We start from the raw sequence: 19,581 nt of genomic DNA on the forward strand, positions 1-19,581 counted from the left end.
TCTGTCCCCAAATTACCCAACATTGTCCCGTTTCCACACGCTCTAACACTCTCCCTTCCTTGTAAACACATTACCCAGCACTGTCCTTTATACTGTCCATTTTTCCATTTCCTAACACTATCCTCTGTCTGTCCCCACATTACCCAATGCTGTCCCCTTTCTCTTTCCACAGTCCCTAATGCTGTCATTTCTCTGTCCCAACATTACCAAACACTGTACCCTTTGATACTATTCCCTATCCTATCCCCACATGCTTTAATATACCCATCCAAAAATACTTCAACCCTTTTGTGTTCCCACATTACCCAACACAGTTCACACCCTATACCCACATCTCTGTCCCCGTATTTTATCCCCTCCTGGCCCCACATTACCCAACACTGTCTCCTTCCCATCCCTTTTCCATTTTCATGTGCCCAACACTGTTCCCACATTACCCAATGCTGTCCCTTACAATACTGTTCCCAGTCTATCCCCACATATTTTAACACCCCCATCCCAAAATGTTTCAACACCGTCCCTTCCCTGTCCCCACATTACCCAACACTGTGACCTTTCCCATCATTCCTGCTCTAACAGTCTCTTCAGTGTCCCTACCTTACCCAGCACTGGCCCTTACAATACTGTCCCTCTCCTATCCCCACATGCTTTAACACAGCCATTACACACATGCTCTAACACTGTCCCCACAATGTCCTCACATTACCCAACACTGTCCCTTATTCATTTTTGCATGCCCTATAGCTGTCCCCTCTGTGTCCCCACATTTTTTTTTAAACATATTTCTCTTTCCTCCTGCTCTAACTTTGTTCCTATCCTTTCCCCACATGCTTCAACACTGTCCTTCTTCTGTCCGCACATTTTCCAATACTGCCTCCTTACCATTTTCACATGCCTGTCCCTACATTACCTAACACTTTCCTTACCCTGTCACCAATAGCTCCAACAATGTCGCTGCTCTGTCCCCAAACACCGCTTAAATCTGTCCCCTGCCTGACCCCAAATGCTTGACCATGGTTGTATTACCCAACCCAGTATTACCCTTATCCCTACAGAACCCAACACTTCCCAACCCCATGCTCTTAATGTATCAGTATATTCACTCATCTGAGTGCAGAATATAACAAATAATCTAAAGTAAAACACACACATTAGAACTTTCCTGATGCGGTCAGATGCAGGAATGTGGTTCCTAGATGTACATTTATGGAAACGACCAGAAACCTATGAAAACTAAGATTTCCCTCGTTCTTCAAACTTTATAAATCAGTCTAACATCTCATATTATCAACTCGACAGATGTGGGCAAACAGAGCTTCCAGAATTTCTGCATTCTGGTGTGCTTGTTCAGCAGATGGTGACTTTTACCAAACGGCTGAATCCAAAGCTGACATTTGTAACAGTGTCGTCGGTTTTTGAAATGGGTAGAAAACAGTGAGTCAACAATCCAGTCTGTCAGGAAAGTGGTTGTCGGGCAAACACGTCTAACCATGTCTGGAGGTTTACTTTTAAATCTTTTAAATTACAGTGATAGCCGAAAGTGTTGGCATTTCTCCCAGAAAAGTATTGCAATTAGAATTGTTTTGTTATACACATGTTTATTTCCTGTGTGCTTGTATTGAAACAAAAGCCAAAATTAATATAATTACACGAAAACTAAAAAAATGGGCCAGAAAAATCATTGGCACCCTCAAAAAAATATTTGGTTGCACCGTTGAACTACAAACCCTCAACTGGAATTTTGCAAACTACTCCAGGTTTCTCATATTTGAAGGTACCTTCTCCCAACAGCAAATCAAAGATCTCTCCACAGGTGTTCAGTAGGATTTAGATCTGGACTCATTGCTGGCAACTCAGAACCCTTTCCTCCAGTACTTTGTTTCCAATCATCTGGGTGATTTTTGAAGAACGGTTTGGGGTCACTGTCATGCTGGAAGACCCATGACCTAGAACTCAAATCCAGCTTTCTGACACTGACCCCAGTCTAGCTTTTTTATGTCTCAGTGTCAGCATTGGGATTCTCTTGGGTCTCCTGACATAGTGTTGCATTTCATTCAAATGGTGACGAATAGGTTATGCTGACACTGATGCACCCTGAGCCTGCAGGTCAACTTGAATTTCTTTGGCTCTTGATTGGGGCTGATTATCCACCATCCATTGCAACCTTGCAAAAAATGTTCATCTACATCCAAATAGATGAGGTAAAGTGCCATGGGTTGTAAACGTCTTAATTATATTGCACAACATGGACAGATTACTACCAGACCTGTAGAATCAAGAAATCACTTGTCTGACAACATGAAGCAGCTAAAATATCTAAAAAATCAACACATTATACCATAATCTGAAGAAATTCAAAAACAGATGAGAAAACAAAGTCATTAATAATCTGTCTGAACCACAGTGAGAGCTATTATTCACAAATGGAGAAAACATGGAACACTGATGAACCTTTCCTGACCGAAATTACTCCAAAAGGGCATGGACAACTCATCCAGGAGGTCACAAAATAACTCAGAACTTAATTTAAAGAACTGCAGGTCTCACTTGCCTCAGTTAAGGTTAGTTTTAATGATTCAATAATAAAAGAAAAAGAGATTGATCGAAAATGGTCTCCATGGGAGAGTTCCAAGAGATCCAAAAACAAAAGAAATCTGTAGGAGGTAAAAACTTTTTTGTGCTACTGTACATAATGTATTCTTTTACGTTTTGACCATTTTTAACATTACAATAGTGACTTTTTATTACAACACTACTCTATGCTAGTGGCAGTTTAATAGTTCCAGTGGTTGTTGCACATTCATTGGAGGACTAAAATAAAAATAAAGGATGAGTTTAGATAATAAAAAGTAAATAATAAATGTACTAAAATGAATGCATCCCATCTCACGTAAAAAAAATGGTGCTCTTATTTCTATTCCGATGGTTGATTTCATCACCATCCCTGTGGGAACAGCGTATTTGTAATTTGTGTTCCCATTATCCCAGAAAGAAAATAATTCATGCGGTGATTATGGTGAAAAACCGAGGAATATTTATTTAAACGCATTTCCATAATCACAAACAGCAACATTAAGCATTCTAATATACTCTTACATATTCATACCACACTGGTACCAGATTAATGCAAATTACTTTCCCTAATTCTGACTTTACCTTGTAATGTGTGCAGCATGTGGTCTTGCATTGTCTTGCTGAGAAATTACTGGATGTCAAGAACTTACGCATAACATTTTAATGTACAGTAGTTACAGATTACAAGGCTGTTAAATATAGTAGCAGTGGTTGCTGATCTTTTACTGGATGAATGCAAACGGCTTGCCCTAGCTTTGATAAACAATTATACCACAGTTAGTGCTAACCCTGCAATGTGATTGGCTGAGAGGTGTTTTATGACTGACGTTATCAGCCGGTAACGCACTGTAACCAAAGCTCTCCATGTATTACTCCGCCACATACAGGTAACCTAGCAACGATGCAGCGCTTACAAGCCAAACTGTGCAGCTACAAACAGAAAAGGAAATGAAATTATTTTAACTGGCGGAGTTTTTATAACCAAAACAGATTGTCCATATCATAACATATCCTGTTGCGTTTCCATTGCCATAGAAACAATTCTAATGTATGCATTAGTTGGACTGAAAACAGGGGAATTTTTCTTTTTTTTTAAGATTTATTTCTATTTTTTTGTCACATTTCTTCTCACATATTTAGCTAGACCATTTGTCTCACCCATTTAGCTGCTACTCAGCTGTATATCCGCCATCACTAGCGATGCCACAACACAAGGAGGGTGAAGACTAGCACACTAGAAGACTATGCCTCCTCCGATACACGTTAAGCCAGCCACCGCCTCTTTTCAAACTGCTGCTGAATGTACAGTGGCTAACTCGCACTCGGAGGAAAGGTTCCGATACATCAGCTCACAGACGCCTTGTCCTGATCGACATCACCCTTTGGATTGATGAGGGAAAAGAGCGCCATCTACCAAGCCAGAAAGAACAAGGCATACTGTGCTCTCTCAGGGCTCCAGCAGCTGATGGCAAGCTGCCTGACTGTGATTCAAATGTGCGATCAGGTCTGAATCAGAGGAATATTTCTGTAAAGGAGAAATCCTCTGTAAAATTGACTTGTTAATGTTTAGTGCAACATAATAAGTACAAACTTTTGTGGATTAACCCACCTCTGTTCACCCCCAGCTTTCCGAAATACATCGCTTTAAGCCGATGCTTCCAACAGGTTAACAATGCTTGCGATAGGGGCATAGAGTTAGCCATGCAAAGAAATCTCCATTTTTACACCATTAACAAGCTTAAAGTAGCTCCTGTATTGTGTGCATGCAGCATGCAGTCTTGCATTATCTTGTTTAACAGGTGTCTTAAACCTACATAAACTTTATTACTATTCCTATGGTGTTTGTACTCTTTTCATCACAATCCCTGTGGGAACACTGTAATGTTTATCTGCGTTTCCATTGTCGCAAAAAAATATATAAAAAAAAAAAATTCAGTCATTAGTTTGAAATATATAGTGGAATATTTCTTTATTTGCAAGATGAATCATCTCTAATTCGCTTTCTACCCTTCTTTCTTCCATATTCATAGAAAGCAAGCAGCCCACAGGTACTAGATCAATGCAAACGACTTGTCCTGGCTCGATAGCAGTCAATTAACACCATCCATTGATTGTACTGTCTGTGAAATTTTAGCAGCCATCAGCGCTAATGAATAAGTAATAATAATCAGTGTGATGTGTTTAATGTGACTTGTACACTGATCAAGGTCAGTATTAGTAGGCGATTTGGAATCTGAGTAAATTAGCCAGAGGCGATGCTACTTCTCATTCCGCCCAGCAGAGCGAGTAGAGAGATTTATCTGTTTGTTATAGGACAAAGCCTATAATTAATCCCCGCGAAGAGCGACTGCACCCATGTACATGATTTGACTTTGACATTTAAAGTAAGCAAACAAAGCCGCGAACTGTGCGCAGATACCAAACACGCCCCTCCTTAAGCAAACTTCCATTAATGACGGATATTAAACCTTAGCCGCCTCCGATTCTCCCAGAGCTTTGGCTGGAAATCACAGGTTTACACTGAAGGAAAAGTGATGCAGTGAACTGACTTGTGAAGCTTGTGCACATCGTGTCCAGGGAGGTGGAAAGTGGGGGTGCTGAGGGGGCTGCAGCTGTAACTACAAAAATAAGACAAAATATGAATGATCTGAGCGTAACGTAGAACCTGCAGTTAACTATGTACTGTTTAACTTGCACATTTTTATAAGGGTCCTATCTTCCCCCCTCTCCCCACCGCATTGTTTAAATAGCAATGGTGCTTGCGATTGCATACTAGTGCCTCTTAAAAATTAGATGATTGAAAAGTTATTTCAGTAATTTAGTTCAAAATGTGAAGCTCATATATTATATAGATGTACAGGGGTTGGACACTGAAACTGAAGCACCTGTCATTTTAGTGTGGGAGGTTTCATGGCTAAATTGGAGCAGCCTGGTGGCCAATCTTCATTAATTGCACATTGCACAACATTCAATTAGCAGGGTAAGAGCACAGTTTTGTTCAAAATATTGCAATGCATACAACATTATGGGTGACAAAAGAGGACAAATTGTTGGTGCACGTCTTGCTGACGCATCTGTGACCAAGACAGCAAGTCTTTGTGATGTATCAAGAGCCACGAGAGCCAGGGTAATATCAGTGAGATACCACCAAGAAGGACCAACCACATCCAACAGGATTAACTGTGGATGCTGTAAGAGGAAGCTGTCTGAAAGGGATGTTCGGGTGCTAAACCGGATTGTATCCAAAAAACATAAAACCACGGCTGATCAAATCACGTCAGAATCCAATTTGCACCTCAACTCTCCTGTTTCTACCAGAACTGTCTGTCAGGACAATAAATTATTGTGCTCTCAAACCAGGTGTTTCAGTTTCATTGTACAACCCCTGTATAACACACACAGTGATATATTTTAAGCCTTTATTTCTTTTATTGTTGATGATTATGGCTTACAGCCAATAAAAACCCAAAAATCAGTGTCTCAGAATTAGAATATTAGAATATTAGAATATTTTATAAGATCAAATGATACTTTTGGAACTGTGGGCGGTGTGCCAAGTCCTGCTGGAAAATGAAATCCACATCTTCATAAAAGTCGTCAGCAGAGGGAAGCATGAAGTGCTGTAAGATTTTGTGGGAAACAAAACTGCACTGACTTTAGACTTGATAATAAAACACAGTGGAACAACACCAGCAGATGACATGTCTCTCCAACCAAAACATCACTGATTGGTGGAAACTTCACACTAGACCTCGAGCAGTTTGGACTGTGTGTCTCTTCACTCTTCCTCCAGACTCTGCTCCCTTGATTTACAAATGAAATGTAAAATTTACTGATGATCAGTGATGGTTTGGAGAGACATGTCATCTGCTGGTGTTGATCCACTGTGTTTTATTATCAAGTCTAAAGTCAGTGCAGTTTTGTTTTCCCACAAAATCTTACAGCACTTCATGCTTCCCTCTGCTACTGACAACTTTTATGGAGATGCAGGTTTCATTTTCCAGCAGGACTTGGCGCACTGCCCACTCTGCCAAAAGTACCAATTGGTCTTATGTTGGTTGGTCTTCTGTAATATTTTACAACCCAAGTCCATTGACTTGTTGACAAATGGACATTACTGGAAAAGATATAATTTTGAGTTTGACTTTTGGACTTTTTGTTCATCTGGATGGTCCTTTTCAAACTCTTCCAGATCAGGAATTCCGATTGGCTGACCACAATATACATTATATTTTTCTTTCTGTCATGGTCCATTTCAGATACCTACGAGCCCAGAAATCCCAGAAGTCAATGCCACTTGTGAATATGGTTAAGGTAAGATTTATGTTTTGCAAATTTACGATTACATGTGGTGTTTGTAATATGTAATGATATTAAAGCCTATAGTGCAAAAAGATAAAGCAAGTAAATGCTGATTAAATCATTTTTGTGTTTAATAGATTTTATTTATTTTAAAATGTATTTTTTTTGCTCTGACAGAGAGGTTTTTAAATCCTCTTTTACGTTTGAAGTGACAGTCTATTTAATACAACATGTTTTTTATCTATAGGTCTCATGGATTACACCATAAAATCCCGAAAAAGGAAATGAGAGATGATGGAAGAAACAGCCAAACTGATCCCAGATAAGCGTGAAAGCTCCCCCAGCCTCTCAGAGAAGCCTCCTTTAACCTGAGGGTTGTGGAGTTTGTTGTTTAAAAGGCGCAGAAGCGGCGGAACAGGGTCGAGAGTGAGACCCGTGATGGAGATGCTGTGGGCTAAAGAAGCTGTGGAGTGTGCACTCCAAAAATAGCACTAGTGCACTCCATGTCAAACTGCTGGAAACTGATAGACAGCACTTGTGCTGCATGTCAAAATACACAGATCACATCTTCCTCTCACCAACTGCAGAATCAGCACTCTCACGCCGACGGCAGCGCAGCGAGACAGAGGTTGGAAATTGAAGATTAGCAGACAGAAACAGTGTAACAGTGAGGTTTTACTGCCTAGACCTCGAGGTAAGCAGTAGGTCTGGGCTGTGAAGGATTTCCACTGCACTACCAAACGTCTTGCTGAGTTTTTCTTTCTGTTCTTTTTTATAAATTGTTGAAATCTCAACGGAAGAAAATGTGTACCACTATGTTTTCAATGTATATATTCGCACTATAGGGTGCATTAGGATTATAAGGCACACTATCACTATATAGGCATATATAAGGCATACTATTTGCGCCACTGGGTGGCAAGACCTGTAAAGCTAAGCTAAGTTAAGTAAACAAAATTGTAATGATAAATAAAAAACATAAAAAAACATTTTCTTTCAGAGTCAAAAAAGCTCTGGATATTAATCTACACAGGTTTCACTCCTGAAATTGTTTATTTGTGTGAGCAAAATGCTTCCATTTATTTACTGTAGGCAGAGACTGGAAAAAAGATGGACGTCGTGTCGCCGTTCCCATTCATTTAATGAAAATAAAGCCAAAATCTTCCGCCATGTTGGCGATCCTGAAACCAGAGTCTGCGCAATAGAGACCAGAGGAGGGAGAAAGACTGTGGAGAGACAGCCTACTCATTTAAATAACCCCGCCCCTGAGGGCTGCCTCGTGGTCACAAGCTGCAGAGCGGAGCGGAGCGGAGCTGACGTTCTGTTATTGGTTCCGCCCATAAGCAGCCCTTTTACAATAACCACACCTTTTTTGAATAGAGCTTAATAATGTTTTAAAAACAAATTCTGAGGGGATATAAAAATTTGACAATATAAGCAGAGGTTACACTGGTATGCTGTTACATTGAAATAAAGGAGGTAGAATTACAGTGTACTAAAAAATTAACGTGATTGAAAGTTGTCTGTGTTGCCATTGAAACCTATGGGGATGGGTGGAGTTACACGGCTTTCTGAAACCGAACAGCAGGGGGCGCCCGACCTGTGGTGGCTTCACTTTTGAGAGACGATGCTCTGTCCAGCTATACACAGTCTATGACTGTAGGCATCAATTTCCACTATGGCTGGGTACAGTAGCATTAGCGGCTAACCACTAGCGCTAGCTACGGTCAATGGCTAATGCCGCCTGGCTGCGCTACACTGAGGAACATTGAGTGTTCTGGTAAGCAAGAGCAATATTAGCTAGGGGTTCATCCCATGTAGCTTGTTTTAACATGGTATTCGAAGTGTACTTGAGTGGAGTGGCTTTACTGCTCCTAAAAAAAAAATGTAAAATGTTAAATTTATACATAAGACGCACCGGATTATAAGGCACACTGATGATTTTTGGGAAAATTAAGTATTTTAAATGCTCTTTCTTGTGGAGGTAAGTTGAGGCTGCAGTTATTGATGGATGCACTATAATTTGTGTCCTAAGTACTTGTATTACAATTGCATTGTTTTCTGGAACCTTTAGAAGAAGTGCCGTTACTTTTACATTTAAGTGACTTTCGACTGGCATTGACTTGGATTATAAAATAAATGGAAGTTGTCCAAAAGAGGAACTAACACAGCAATTGGCCATAACCAGTGATAACCGGTGATAACTAATGAGAGTGATGGTTTGGAGAGACATGTCATCTGCTGGTGTTGGTCCACTGTGTTTTATTATCAAGTCTAAAGTCAGTGCAGTTTTGTTTTCCCACAAAATCTTACAGCACTTCATGCTTCCCTCTGCTACTGACAACTTTTATGGAGATGCGGATTTCATTTTTCAGCAGGACTTGGCACACTGCAGAAAGTACAAATTGGTCTTATATAATATTCTAATTTTCTGATACACTGATTTTTGGGTTTTCATTGGCTGTAAGCCATAAGCATCAACAATAAAATAAATAAACGCTTAAAATATATCACTCTGTATGTAATACATCTATATAATATACGAGTTTCACATTTTGAACTGAATTACTGAAATAAAGCAACTTTTCAACGATATTCAATTTTTTTTAGAGGACCCTGTATACAGACATTTCCAGCAACAGCTGGAATTTGTGCATTTTCACGCTCATCGATTTATCATGACTTAATTTCAAGACTGCGGTGCTTAGAGAAATACGTCAAGGAATTTTGATGTATAAACTTCTTCAAACTTCTCAGTGCCTGTAGTGATTTCTTTGCATGGGCGACCCTATGCCCCATATAAGGATAAGGACATAAGGACATAAGGAGTTTTTATTGTCATTGTCACCTTTACAGATTACAACAAAATTAATAAAGTGCTTGACTCAATAAATAAATAGATCATAAATTAGATCATAAATATCATTTGCATTATTATCCTGATGGGAGCACAGGCTAAAAGTGCTGAACTTCAGAATGCTGGAGGGGAATGGAGGTGGTCTATTCGCCAAAAGTTCATACTCGTCATCATGTTTCACTACAACACAAGTATTTTTCACACTGAAGTTCTCCTTTAACTCAATTTACCTCAGTTTTCTGCATAGGAGAATTGTAGAATTTCTAAATCTGAGAAATTTTGTCTGAGGCAGTATTTGCTAAAATATTAATGGCCGTTCTTACAGATTACATCACCTCTATTAAACCTTTCAAACAGATAAAAGAGCATGTTTTTCATGCACATCCGTGCTTTGTAATCTATTGTCCATCAATACATTGTTCTCGTTAAAAACAATACCAAGACGTTTGGCCTAAATCATGCCTGTGTCTGTATTTATTTAGTTACAGTTATGTAGTTTGACATGTTTTCACAAGTTTCATCAAGTTTTTATTCCAGTTTGATTAACTCTGACCTTAAAAAGCCCACCAATCAGGTTTGAGGCCCCTGAGCTCCACTTCTTTCACTGTTATCAGCTGTAATTTATGGAGCGAATAAATCACAGGTCTCTACTTTTGACAGGTCCACATGTGATGGCATTTGTCTTCTCTCTCTCTCTCTCTCTTTCTAACTCTCTTTCACTCCCTCACTCACTCATACACACAAACACACCTGCGCCGCTTCCAGTCTCCCTCAGGTGGGGACACATTACTCTTTTCATTGAGCTACATTAATTTCACGTCTATATTTAGCTGCCATTCTCCATGCTGCCACACAATCACTCACTTCTTAACACTTTGTGGCCCGGAGCCAGTTTCAAAACCCTGCTCTCAAACTGGATCATGTAGTTTGAGCACATCCATCAAGTGATGCATGAGTTTTAATGGAGTGTCTGAATGTGTGAGCGTCAGTAGGCTGTGTGTGTAAACACAATTAATGGATTTGCTAACGACATTATTAGAGTCATTCTATAAAACAAGTACCATTTATAATATGTTACAGTTTCAACGTTTTTAGGGGGTTTTACACCTGTAGTTGGTTTCTATGGTCCGAATCAGTTGTTAGTTAGTTTACTTGGAGCGTTTTCTCTCTCTGTTTGGTTTGGTTTCACACAGGCATAAACTTACACACCAAAATGCACACCAATAAAAAAACACGAGCACATTGTCTCCTCTGATTGGTCAGAGCTGTCTGGCACGAGAGCAAGAAAGTAAATACAGAGAGAAGATTCTGTATTCCAGCAAGTATATCTGTTTCTATGGTCTGAATCTGTTGTTAGTTAGTTTACTTGTAGCATTATCTCTCTCTGTTTGGTTTGGTTTCACACAAGCATAAACTTAAGCACACCAAAATATGCCCCAATTAAAATATGCGAGCTCATAGTCTCCTCTGATTGGCCAGATCTGTCTGGCACAGGAGCAAGAAAGTAAATATAGTGAGAAGATTCTGTATTCCAGTGTGTAAATCGGTGCAGTGTGAAGCTGTTTTAAACACTAAATGTTGAAACGCTGAGCTTCCAAACACAGTGTTTTTAATGGGTAGACGTAGTCACGCGCCTGCAAGCAGTGAATGCTGCACAGACTGCCAGTGTAAACAGCATGGAGCAGCAGAGCCAGCGTTTGTTCATAGCTGTGGTAATGATCTGGTTAATATATCAGATTCAACTGCTCCTTATCAGCAGTTTAGCACAATTAAAATGAGTACATTTGATAGCTGGGTCGGATCGAGACCAGATTATACCATTTGTAGTATGTAACAATTTCCATAATTTGCATCAACAGTAAAAAGTTTTTCGTTTGCACACCTGCAGTTGTTTATGGTCCGAAAGTTAGTTCACTTTTTAGTTTAGTTTATGTTTTCTCCCTCTGTTTGGTTTGGTTTCACACAGGCATAAAACTGAACGCACCAAAATATGCCCCAATAAACTATGCAAGCTTATCGTCTCCTCTGATTGGTCAGAGCTGTCTGTCGAGGGATCAAGAAAGTAAATAGAGAGAAGAATCTGTGTTTTAGTGTGTATGTCTGTGCAGTTTAAGTCTGCTTTAACACAGAACACTGAAAATGTGCCGCTGCACTTTCAAACACAGTGTTTTTTTTAATGGGATGTGCAGTGCAGATGTACATGTAGTAAGCAGTGAATGCTGCACAGACTGCCAGTGTAAACAGCATGGAGCAGCAGAGCCAGCATTTGTTTATAGCTGTGGTAATGAGCGTTATCTGGCTAATATATCAGATTAAACTGTACCTTATCAGCAGTTTAACTCAAATAAAAGGAGCATATTTGATAGCTGGGTCGGATCGAGACCAGATCACGCTCTCACTACAAGTGAACTGCTCCAGAGTTTGTCTGTGACCAGATCGAGACCACCTCTCCTAGCATGCTAGTGGCTAAAGCTAATGCTGCTGCACCCAGCCTTAGTGCTGGAGAAACTTCACCGAAAAATCACCCGTCAACCGGCAAAATATTGGAAATCTAAGCTTACCGTAAATAAAGAAGGGGTTTTCAGGAGAGAAATCTGTGTAGGTTAACATCCAGCGCTTATTTGACTTGAAAATGTTTTTTTTTTTTTAAGAATTACAGTTTTGTTTTCTTAGGTGCTTCTCCCCAGCTTCCCCATTAGAAGGGGGAAACATGGCAACACCATTGTTCACTTCGATTTAGGCATCCTTACTAGTGTCGCTTAATGCGCCTTGTAATCTGGTGCGCCTCATGTATGAAAATAGACCAGAAAATAGATGTTTATTGATAGTGAGCCTTATAATCTGATGCGCCAGATTATGGTTTGAAAAATACGGTACATAAAAAATCAGTGAGTTTGGTAATGCCAGGCCCACATAACCTAGGCATTCTCACTTCCACTTATGGACTCAACAGGCAAGTTCTGCCTCTCAGTATGACTCCAGGTCTACTCTGAATCTTCAGAACATGCCATGACAGAGATGTGCCTGAGCATCTTTTACCATAACAGAGGAGATGAAAAAAGAAACTCGGCCCATTCCAAACATCCCCATTTTTCCAGAGCGCACCGCCAGCCAATTGCCTACCCTGCAGTCAGGCAGTCAGGTGGAAAAGCGAAGCTGTGTCCGAGGCTCTGTGTCTCAGCCTCACCCAATTAGATCCAGAATCCATAGCCTCATTAGCTGCTCCATGTCGGAGGATCCACCAGCGCCATCCCTCCCGCCCTCCCCGTTCCCCAGACACGGCCCCTCCTCCCTTTAACGAGATACACTACGTTTACATTGAGCTCCCAATTACCCGGCCAAAGCGCCACGGAGGAGCGAACCGGGCCTGGCGGCTCTGCGGCAGAGCTGCAAACACCTGGCCCTGTGTGGGCCGCGATGCATCCTAGGGGGATGCTGGGGAGGTGCAATCAGAGCATCTGCTGACCGACTTACGGCGTCAGAGCTGAAAACAGACCCACATCATCAGCTCTTTCTGCACAGAGTGAATCAGCCACGTTCAGATCCAGGTTCTTCATTAAAAATGGAGAAATGGTGCTTGTTGTCGTGCTACATCAGAAGCAGAACAAGCGTAAGAGAGTCTAAGCAGATGATTCTGAATGAAAGGAGTCTGAGAAATGATTATGACTGTGACTGTTTTGTTTCCCCAGGTCAGACAAGACATGTTTGGTGTCTGAAATGAGCTTCTTTTGCTTTGTATTAAAGCAACAATGCTAAAAGTTATTGCTAACATGAAACATGTAGGAAAAGGTAGGCATTTAGAAGTCAAATAGAAGTCATAGAAGAATAGTAAGTAAATAGATCATGATGTGTAACCTCAGAACATGACTCAGGAATGCTAGCATGCCAATGGCTAGCATTGTTCCTGGTCCTTTCTGCTGCTTGACTTGATAAACTATCCTCTTAACCCTCTATTGCATGTTGTTGCCATATGGCAACAAATTCTTTTTATGAGTATTTTCAATAGAGAATGACATAATATCCACCACTTTTCCCATTTTGTGTGAAAATGGGACTTTACTTTTGAAATATTTATCAGTTTGATGACATCAGTTAATCAGGAAATCCTGTTTGCCAACCCTTTCCATGTGGATGCGCCACACTGTGAAGGTCACGTCAAAGTGGGAACCTATACATTGCTAGTTTTCAAACTTCAAGACATATTTTGATCATAAAAAAATTCAACATAAATCTGGGGTAAATAAGCTTTCATTTTTTATCATTTAATCCAAATATAAAGTTATACTTTCTCTGTAAAAGGCAAAAATGAATTTGTTGCCATATGGCAACAACATGCATACAGTGACATTCATTCTATACATGTATCCTAATGGGCTCCCATTGAGTTACATAGGACAGGGCTATCCTGGCACTGTATTTGCAGATAGGTATATGATTTTAACTTGAAAACATATTTAATTTCTTAACATTATGCTATTTTCACATTTTCATATGATATATTAACAAATATATTAATTTCCTGATCAGAAAAAATATTTTTTGCAAATGGTTTGTTATGGAAAGTGATAGTTCAATAGCTGTTTTTCTGCATGTATTGTATCAGTCAGCTAAAACTTCTTCATTTTCATCCTTAGAGCATGGTCACCGAACCCGCGTTGTTGCCATATGGCAACAAATTACCAAGTACCCCCCCAAAGAAATTTTTTTATGATTTTTGTTTTAATTTGAATTATTTAACCAATTTGAAGTCACAAAAACACAATTAAAAAAATATATGATGTTTAAAAAGTTGTTCATGCAATAGAGGGTTAAACCAGGGTTTCTCAACTGGTCTCAGCCCGGGACTCTCATTTTCTCATGGTCATAAAGTTATGAACCACATTTAAAAAATAAATAGCCTTCAAAAACCCATTTAAATATACATATGCATCCAAAGTGAATTTAAGATTTTTTTTAAGAAAATGAGGAAAAACATGACAACTACATGTAAAAAAGTTACTACAATAAAATTTGATATCAAAACTGCACAAAATACATAGGGACACAAAATTAGATATTTCACTTTTCTGCATATCTCTGCATTCAGAGTACATTACTAAGAAACTCTCTCTGACTTTTTTCCAATATAAAACACAAATACAAAATCAGACGAGCATTAATTATTCATAATTTCTACTTTTTGTTACATTTATTTATTTTTTACATTTAAATTTTGTTTTTCACATTTTTTTATTTTTTGGGTCCCTACTAGGGATGTGCCATACCATATTGTATGCGATAATATCGGCAACATCTTTGAATATCGTGAACGATATTATACCCTGAAACATTGTGCCATATCACCCACCCCTAATTATCACATTAGGGTACTATTTTTTTTGCTGTTTTTAGCAAAAGAAAAAAATAACACTGTTCTCGTTCCCGTTATATATCTACTAGAGACACATTAGGTCATTTATTTTACTTTAATCCAGGATATATGGAGATATATGGAGTGCATTATTATTAGTATCATGACATCTTTTAATATCTCAGTTAGGAGTGTGCCACATTATATCATATGTAATAATATAATGTAATTTTAATTTTTGTTGCAGTAGTGTATTTTTTTAATAATTTTTTATTCAGTTTTTTCTCATATCGCAAAGAGTATCGTTATCGCGAATATACCATGAAATATCGCAATATTATTTTAGGGCCATTGTTCATTTTAAAATAGCCATAGCAAGTGTCCTTTTATGCAGTGAGTTTTGTGCCAAAATTTTAACGCAAAAAAAAAAAAAATCCGTCATTAAAATTATTTGATTAGACTTTTTAGCCTTTTATTCTTCCAAAAACTGAAGCAGAAGCAAACATGAGATTGCATAAGCAAAAGTCTTTAGCAGCAAAATCCACAAAAATCCCCCCCCCAAAAATCCACAAAAACTCAGAAGTGAAAGCCAAGACTGTAAAAAAAAAAAAAAAAAAAAAAAAAAAGACAAATATTGGCAAAGAATCATAAAGTAAACCTAGTATATTTGCTTATATATTATATATTTTCTATATATTTTTTTCTCTTTTGAATTTGCAACATAGACATTTTTTTGGATTCTTATATATATATATTTTTGCAGATTTTATTTTTTGCTATACGTTCACTCCACATCCTTTAGGATTAATTTAGGAAGGTGTCGGTATTTTTATGTTTATTAAACTTGGTCCTGCATATCTGCATTCCTAGCGAATTTGCTGAAAAAGAAGATTCTCAAGAAAAACTACATTTCCCATGATGCACACGCGGACACGTTGGCCAAGCGTAACGTTTCCTGGGTTTACGTAAATATGGTTTGCGTAAATAGTTTACAACAGCAGAAACAATTTAAACGCTTAATAGCCATATAGCATGTAAACTGTTATTTAAATTGTATAAATAATACGTTAATTTAAATAATATCATACCGGCTGAGAGCGGAGGAGTTCCAGGGTTGAGTTCGGTTGTCCCCCGCGCTGGTGCGGCTGCAGTGTGAAGTTCGGCCGGTGTGTTTCTGTCAGACAGTGGGGCTTTCGCTGCTGTAACTGGAATAAAGAGGCTTTTTCTGTGGAAATATGGAGTATAAACCAGTTACACACGTTCTGTTCGACATGGACGGGCTGCTGTTAGGTGAGTAATGAGCGGCGGGGGCTTTATATTATGTTTTTTTGTGGTGTTAGCTAGTTAGCTAGCTTAGCGTTTACTAGGTTAGTAAAGTTTACCTGAGCGCAGGTATTGAATATGTCAGGTCTTCTTCCTGACCAATAAAACAGGGATTTTAAATTATATTTAGCCCCAAATGTTGATTTTACACGGTATTTACCTCAGTGTTCAAGATATTTTTTACTTTAAATCAATAGTTAGCTTCTCTCTTCATTCATTTCACACTTACTTCTGACTAGACCAAAGGTTAGGTAAGCTAGGTAACTATACAGCTCTGGAAAAAAAAACAAGAGACCACTTAACTACGACGAGTTTCTTTAATTTGACCAAATTGAAAACCTCTGGAATATAATCAAGAGGAAGATGGATGATCACAAGCCATCAAACCAAACTGAACTGCTTGAATTTTTGCACCTGGAGTGCAGGCATAAAGTTATCCAAAAGCAGTGTGCAAGACTGGTGGAGGAGAACATGCCAAGATGCATGAAAACTGTGATTAAAAAACAGGGTTATTCCACCAAATATTAATTTCTGAACTCTTTATAAATTTAAACTTCTTCTTTTTTTTTTTTTTTTTTTTTTACATTATTTGAGGTCTGAAAGCTCTGCATCTTTTTTTTTGTTATTTCAGCAATTTCTCATTTTCTGCAAATGAATGCTCTAAATATTTTGGAATTTGGAAGAAATGTGCCTAGTTTATAAAATAAAACAAAAATAATAATTTTACTCAAACACATACCTATGAATAGCAAAATCAGATAAACTTAAGAATTAATAAATCGAAGTGTTCTCTTATTTTTTCCCAGAGCTGTATTAGCTAGTCAGTTAGCTAAAGAGCCACTAAACCTTAAACCATATATTTTTTTTCCCATTAATCTGCGTCTCACCTCTATTAGATGCACACCGCTGCTGCTGCAGCTCAACTAATTAGTTCTCCTTCCTGCCCTGCCTCTAAACCCATACATCACCCAGTGCCCCTCCCAAGCTACCTCTCACGTTTTTTTTTTTTTTGCCTTTTTAAAATTCAGGGGGTTTAGTGCCCCTTTAAAGAAGAAACTTGGTGTAGTATGGAGTGGGGTTTTAGTGAAACATAACAAGTACACTGCCTTGCCCAAAAACAAACAAACAAAAAAAGTTGCCATCTGAATTTAACTAAGTAAATGATCTGGGGTTGCTGCAGTTGGTCAGGTCGAGGTTCAGTTATTTGTAAGGTTGGAACTTTCAATGAGAAAGTGTGAAAGTGAGCTGTACTACAAAAAAATTGAACACATTTGCTCCCTATGCACACCTGAGACCCAGCAACACTAATGAGTCACATGACATTTTGGAGAGAAAATTACAAGCAGTGCTTATTTTTTTTGTTGCCGGTGATTTGGATATTAATGGCTGTATGTTGGCTTATTTTAAGGGAAAGAATACATTTTTATTGTGTCAAAGTGTCATTTTGTCAGTGTTGTCCCATTAAAAGATATTAAAGATATTAAATATCTGCAGAAATGTGAAGGGTGTACTCAACTTTTGTGATACACTGTGTAATCAATTTCTCACATTAAACAACGTGGAATTGTGTTTTCTGCAATGTTGGTTGTCAATCTAATTAATACTTTTGGGTTGAGTTAGGTAGTTACGGATGAGATTGAGTAGATGGTCATCTAACATTCTGACTAATGCTTTTGTTGCTGAATGCATTTAAATCCTTATCCTAATGCTTTAAAGCAAGATAGTATAGTTTTTTTCCCCCCAATATTTAAATCCTTTAAAACCTACCATGTTTGCTTCAGACTTGAAGACTTTTCATTTTTTTTTAAACCAAATTAGCAGGTGTAACAGGAAGAAGTGGTCTCGGTCAGGATCAACTGAACCATGGTTCAGTTTTTTTGCAATTTGGAAACACTGAAATTAGATGGTTAAGCTTTTCAGACCAAATTCGTCATTACACCTGGAAAGACTTCTTTAATCCACTCAATAAACTGCAGTGTGATATGAGTAATACCTGAACCAAATTTGTACAATGTAACAAACACATGAACCTTGGTTCTGACTTGGTCTAAACTTTCAGGTGATAAAAAAAAGACTCTAAAATTTTAAAGTGTGTCGACTTTTTTTCCATTTTATTACGTATATTATATTTATTTTTACATTATGTGACGTTATTTTATTTTATTTTTTGTCCCTTTATTGATCAATTTCAACGTTACATTAACAAACATTCTTCATTCTTTAACCCTTAAATCAAAGACAATGTTGATTATTTACATTTGACCACCACAAATTTCATTGTCAACTAATTGTTAATTTGTAGTATTATCACATTACACAACGTGAGGGACATAAATGGTAAATTAAAAAATAAAGGTAGATAAATGATAAATGGCTCACTCACATAGTTTACACTCAACTTAGTCTGTGTCTCCAAAAGTGCCCAAACACAACAGATTACATATTTACTTACTTAACATCAGTACTTACCATGTTTAATCAACATCCGGACATGTTCATGTTCATGTTCAACAGTTTTTATTAGTTTTAAAGATAGAGGACATGGCAGAAATGATTGACTAATCGAAAAAAATAATCGTTTATTAGATTAGTCGACTACCAAAATAATTATTAGTTGCAGCCCCGCTCTTAAGTTTACGTCTACATGGCTTTCTTATAGAGCTCTTAGTGCTTGGTCTTTCTCTTTATTTCCCTTCAGATCCTTTGCTGACATATGCTGAATGTTCTAGGTACTTCCATATGTTATCCAAATTTTGAAAACTGTGCATTATCCAGATTAATAATTTGATATTAAAGCTTTAGACTCCTCTACCCAACTCTATGCTGGAAAGATTGCTCATCCCGTTTCTGTGTTTCTTTCAGATACAGAGAGACTCTACACTGTGTCCTTCCAGGAGATCTGTGACCGCTTCGGCAAGCTGTATACATGGGACGTAAAGTCTTCGGTAATGGGTAAGAAGGCCCTGGATGCAGCCAGGATTATAAGAGACTCTCTGGAACTCCCTATGAGCCCTGAGGAGCTCCTGGAGGAGAGCAGAAAAATACAGGAGCGCCTTTTCCCCTCTGCTGCACTGATGCCAGGTAATGACTGCGTTAGTAGGCTTGCTCGCTTGCTTGCTTGCCTGCCTTAAACGTCGGGGCATTTTCCAAACAGCTTACAGGTCAGTTGGACTCT

General features: G+C 38.4%; 1 protein-coding gene and 1 long non-coding RNA gene across 3 annotated transcripts in view; one reads left to right on the forward strand and one right to left on the reverse strand.

The window, feature by feature from the left end:
* Nucleotides 1-16,278, reverse strand: part of LOC125785944 (uncharacterized) — a 30,802-nt gene extending 14,524 nt beyond the window's left edge. The window contains exon 1 of the long non-coding RNA XR_007428219.1: nucleotides 16,172-16,278. This is a non-coding gene — a long non-coding RNA (uncharacterized LOC125785944). The remainder of the gene's footprint in view (nucleotides 1-16,171) is intronic.
* LOC103021977 (pseudouridine 5'-phosphatase) overlaps nucleotides 16,012-19,581 on the forward strand; it is a 34,638-nt gene continuing 31,068 nt past the window's right edge. Inside the window, exons 1-2 of one of the 2 annotated variants that reach the window (XM_022674681.2) lie at nucleotides 16,012-16,373; nucleotides 19,269-19,487. In XM_022674681.2, coding sequence (XP_022530402.2) covers nucleotides 16,319-16,373; nucleotides 19,269-19,487 — 274 coding nt within the window. In that variant the 5' untranslated portion in view covers nucleotides 16,012-16,318. The remainder of the gene's footprint in view (nucleotides 16,374-19,268; nucleotides 19,488-19,581) is intronic. The other variant, XM_007253150.3, reaches the window with a different exon arrangement.

The sequence above is a fragment of the Astyanax mexicanus genome, chromosome 21 (assembly GCF_023375975.1).
Source record: "Astyanax mexicanus isolate ESR-SI-001 chromosome 21, AstMex3_surface, whole genome shotgun sequence".
NCBI lineage: Eukaryota > Metazoa > Chordata > Actinopteri > Characiformes > Acestrorhamphidae > Astyanax > Astyanax mexicanus.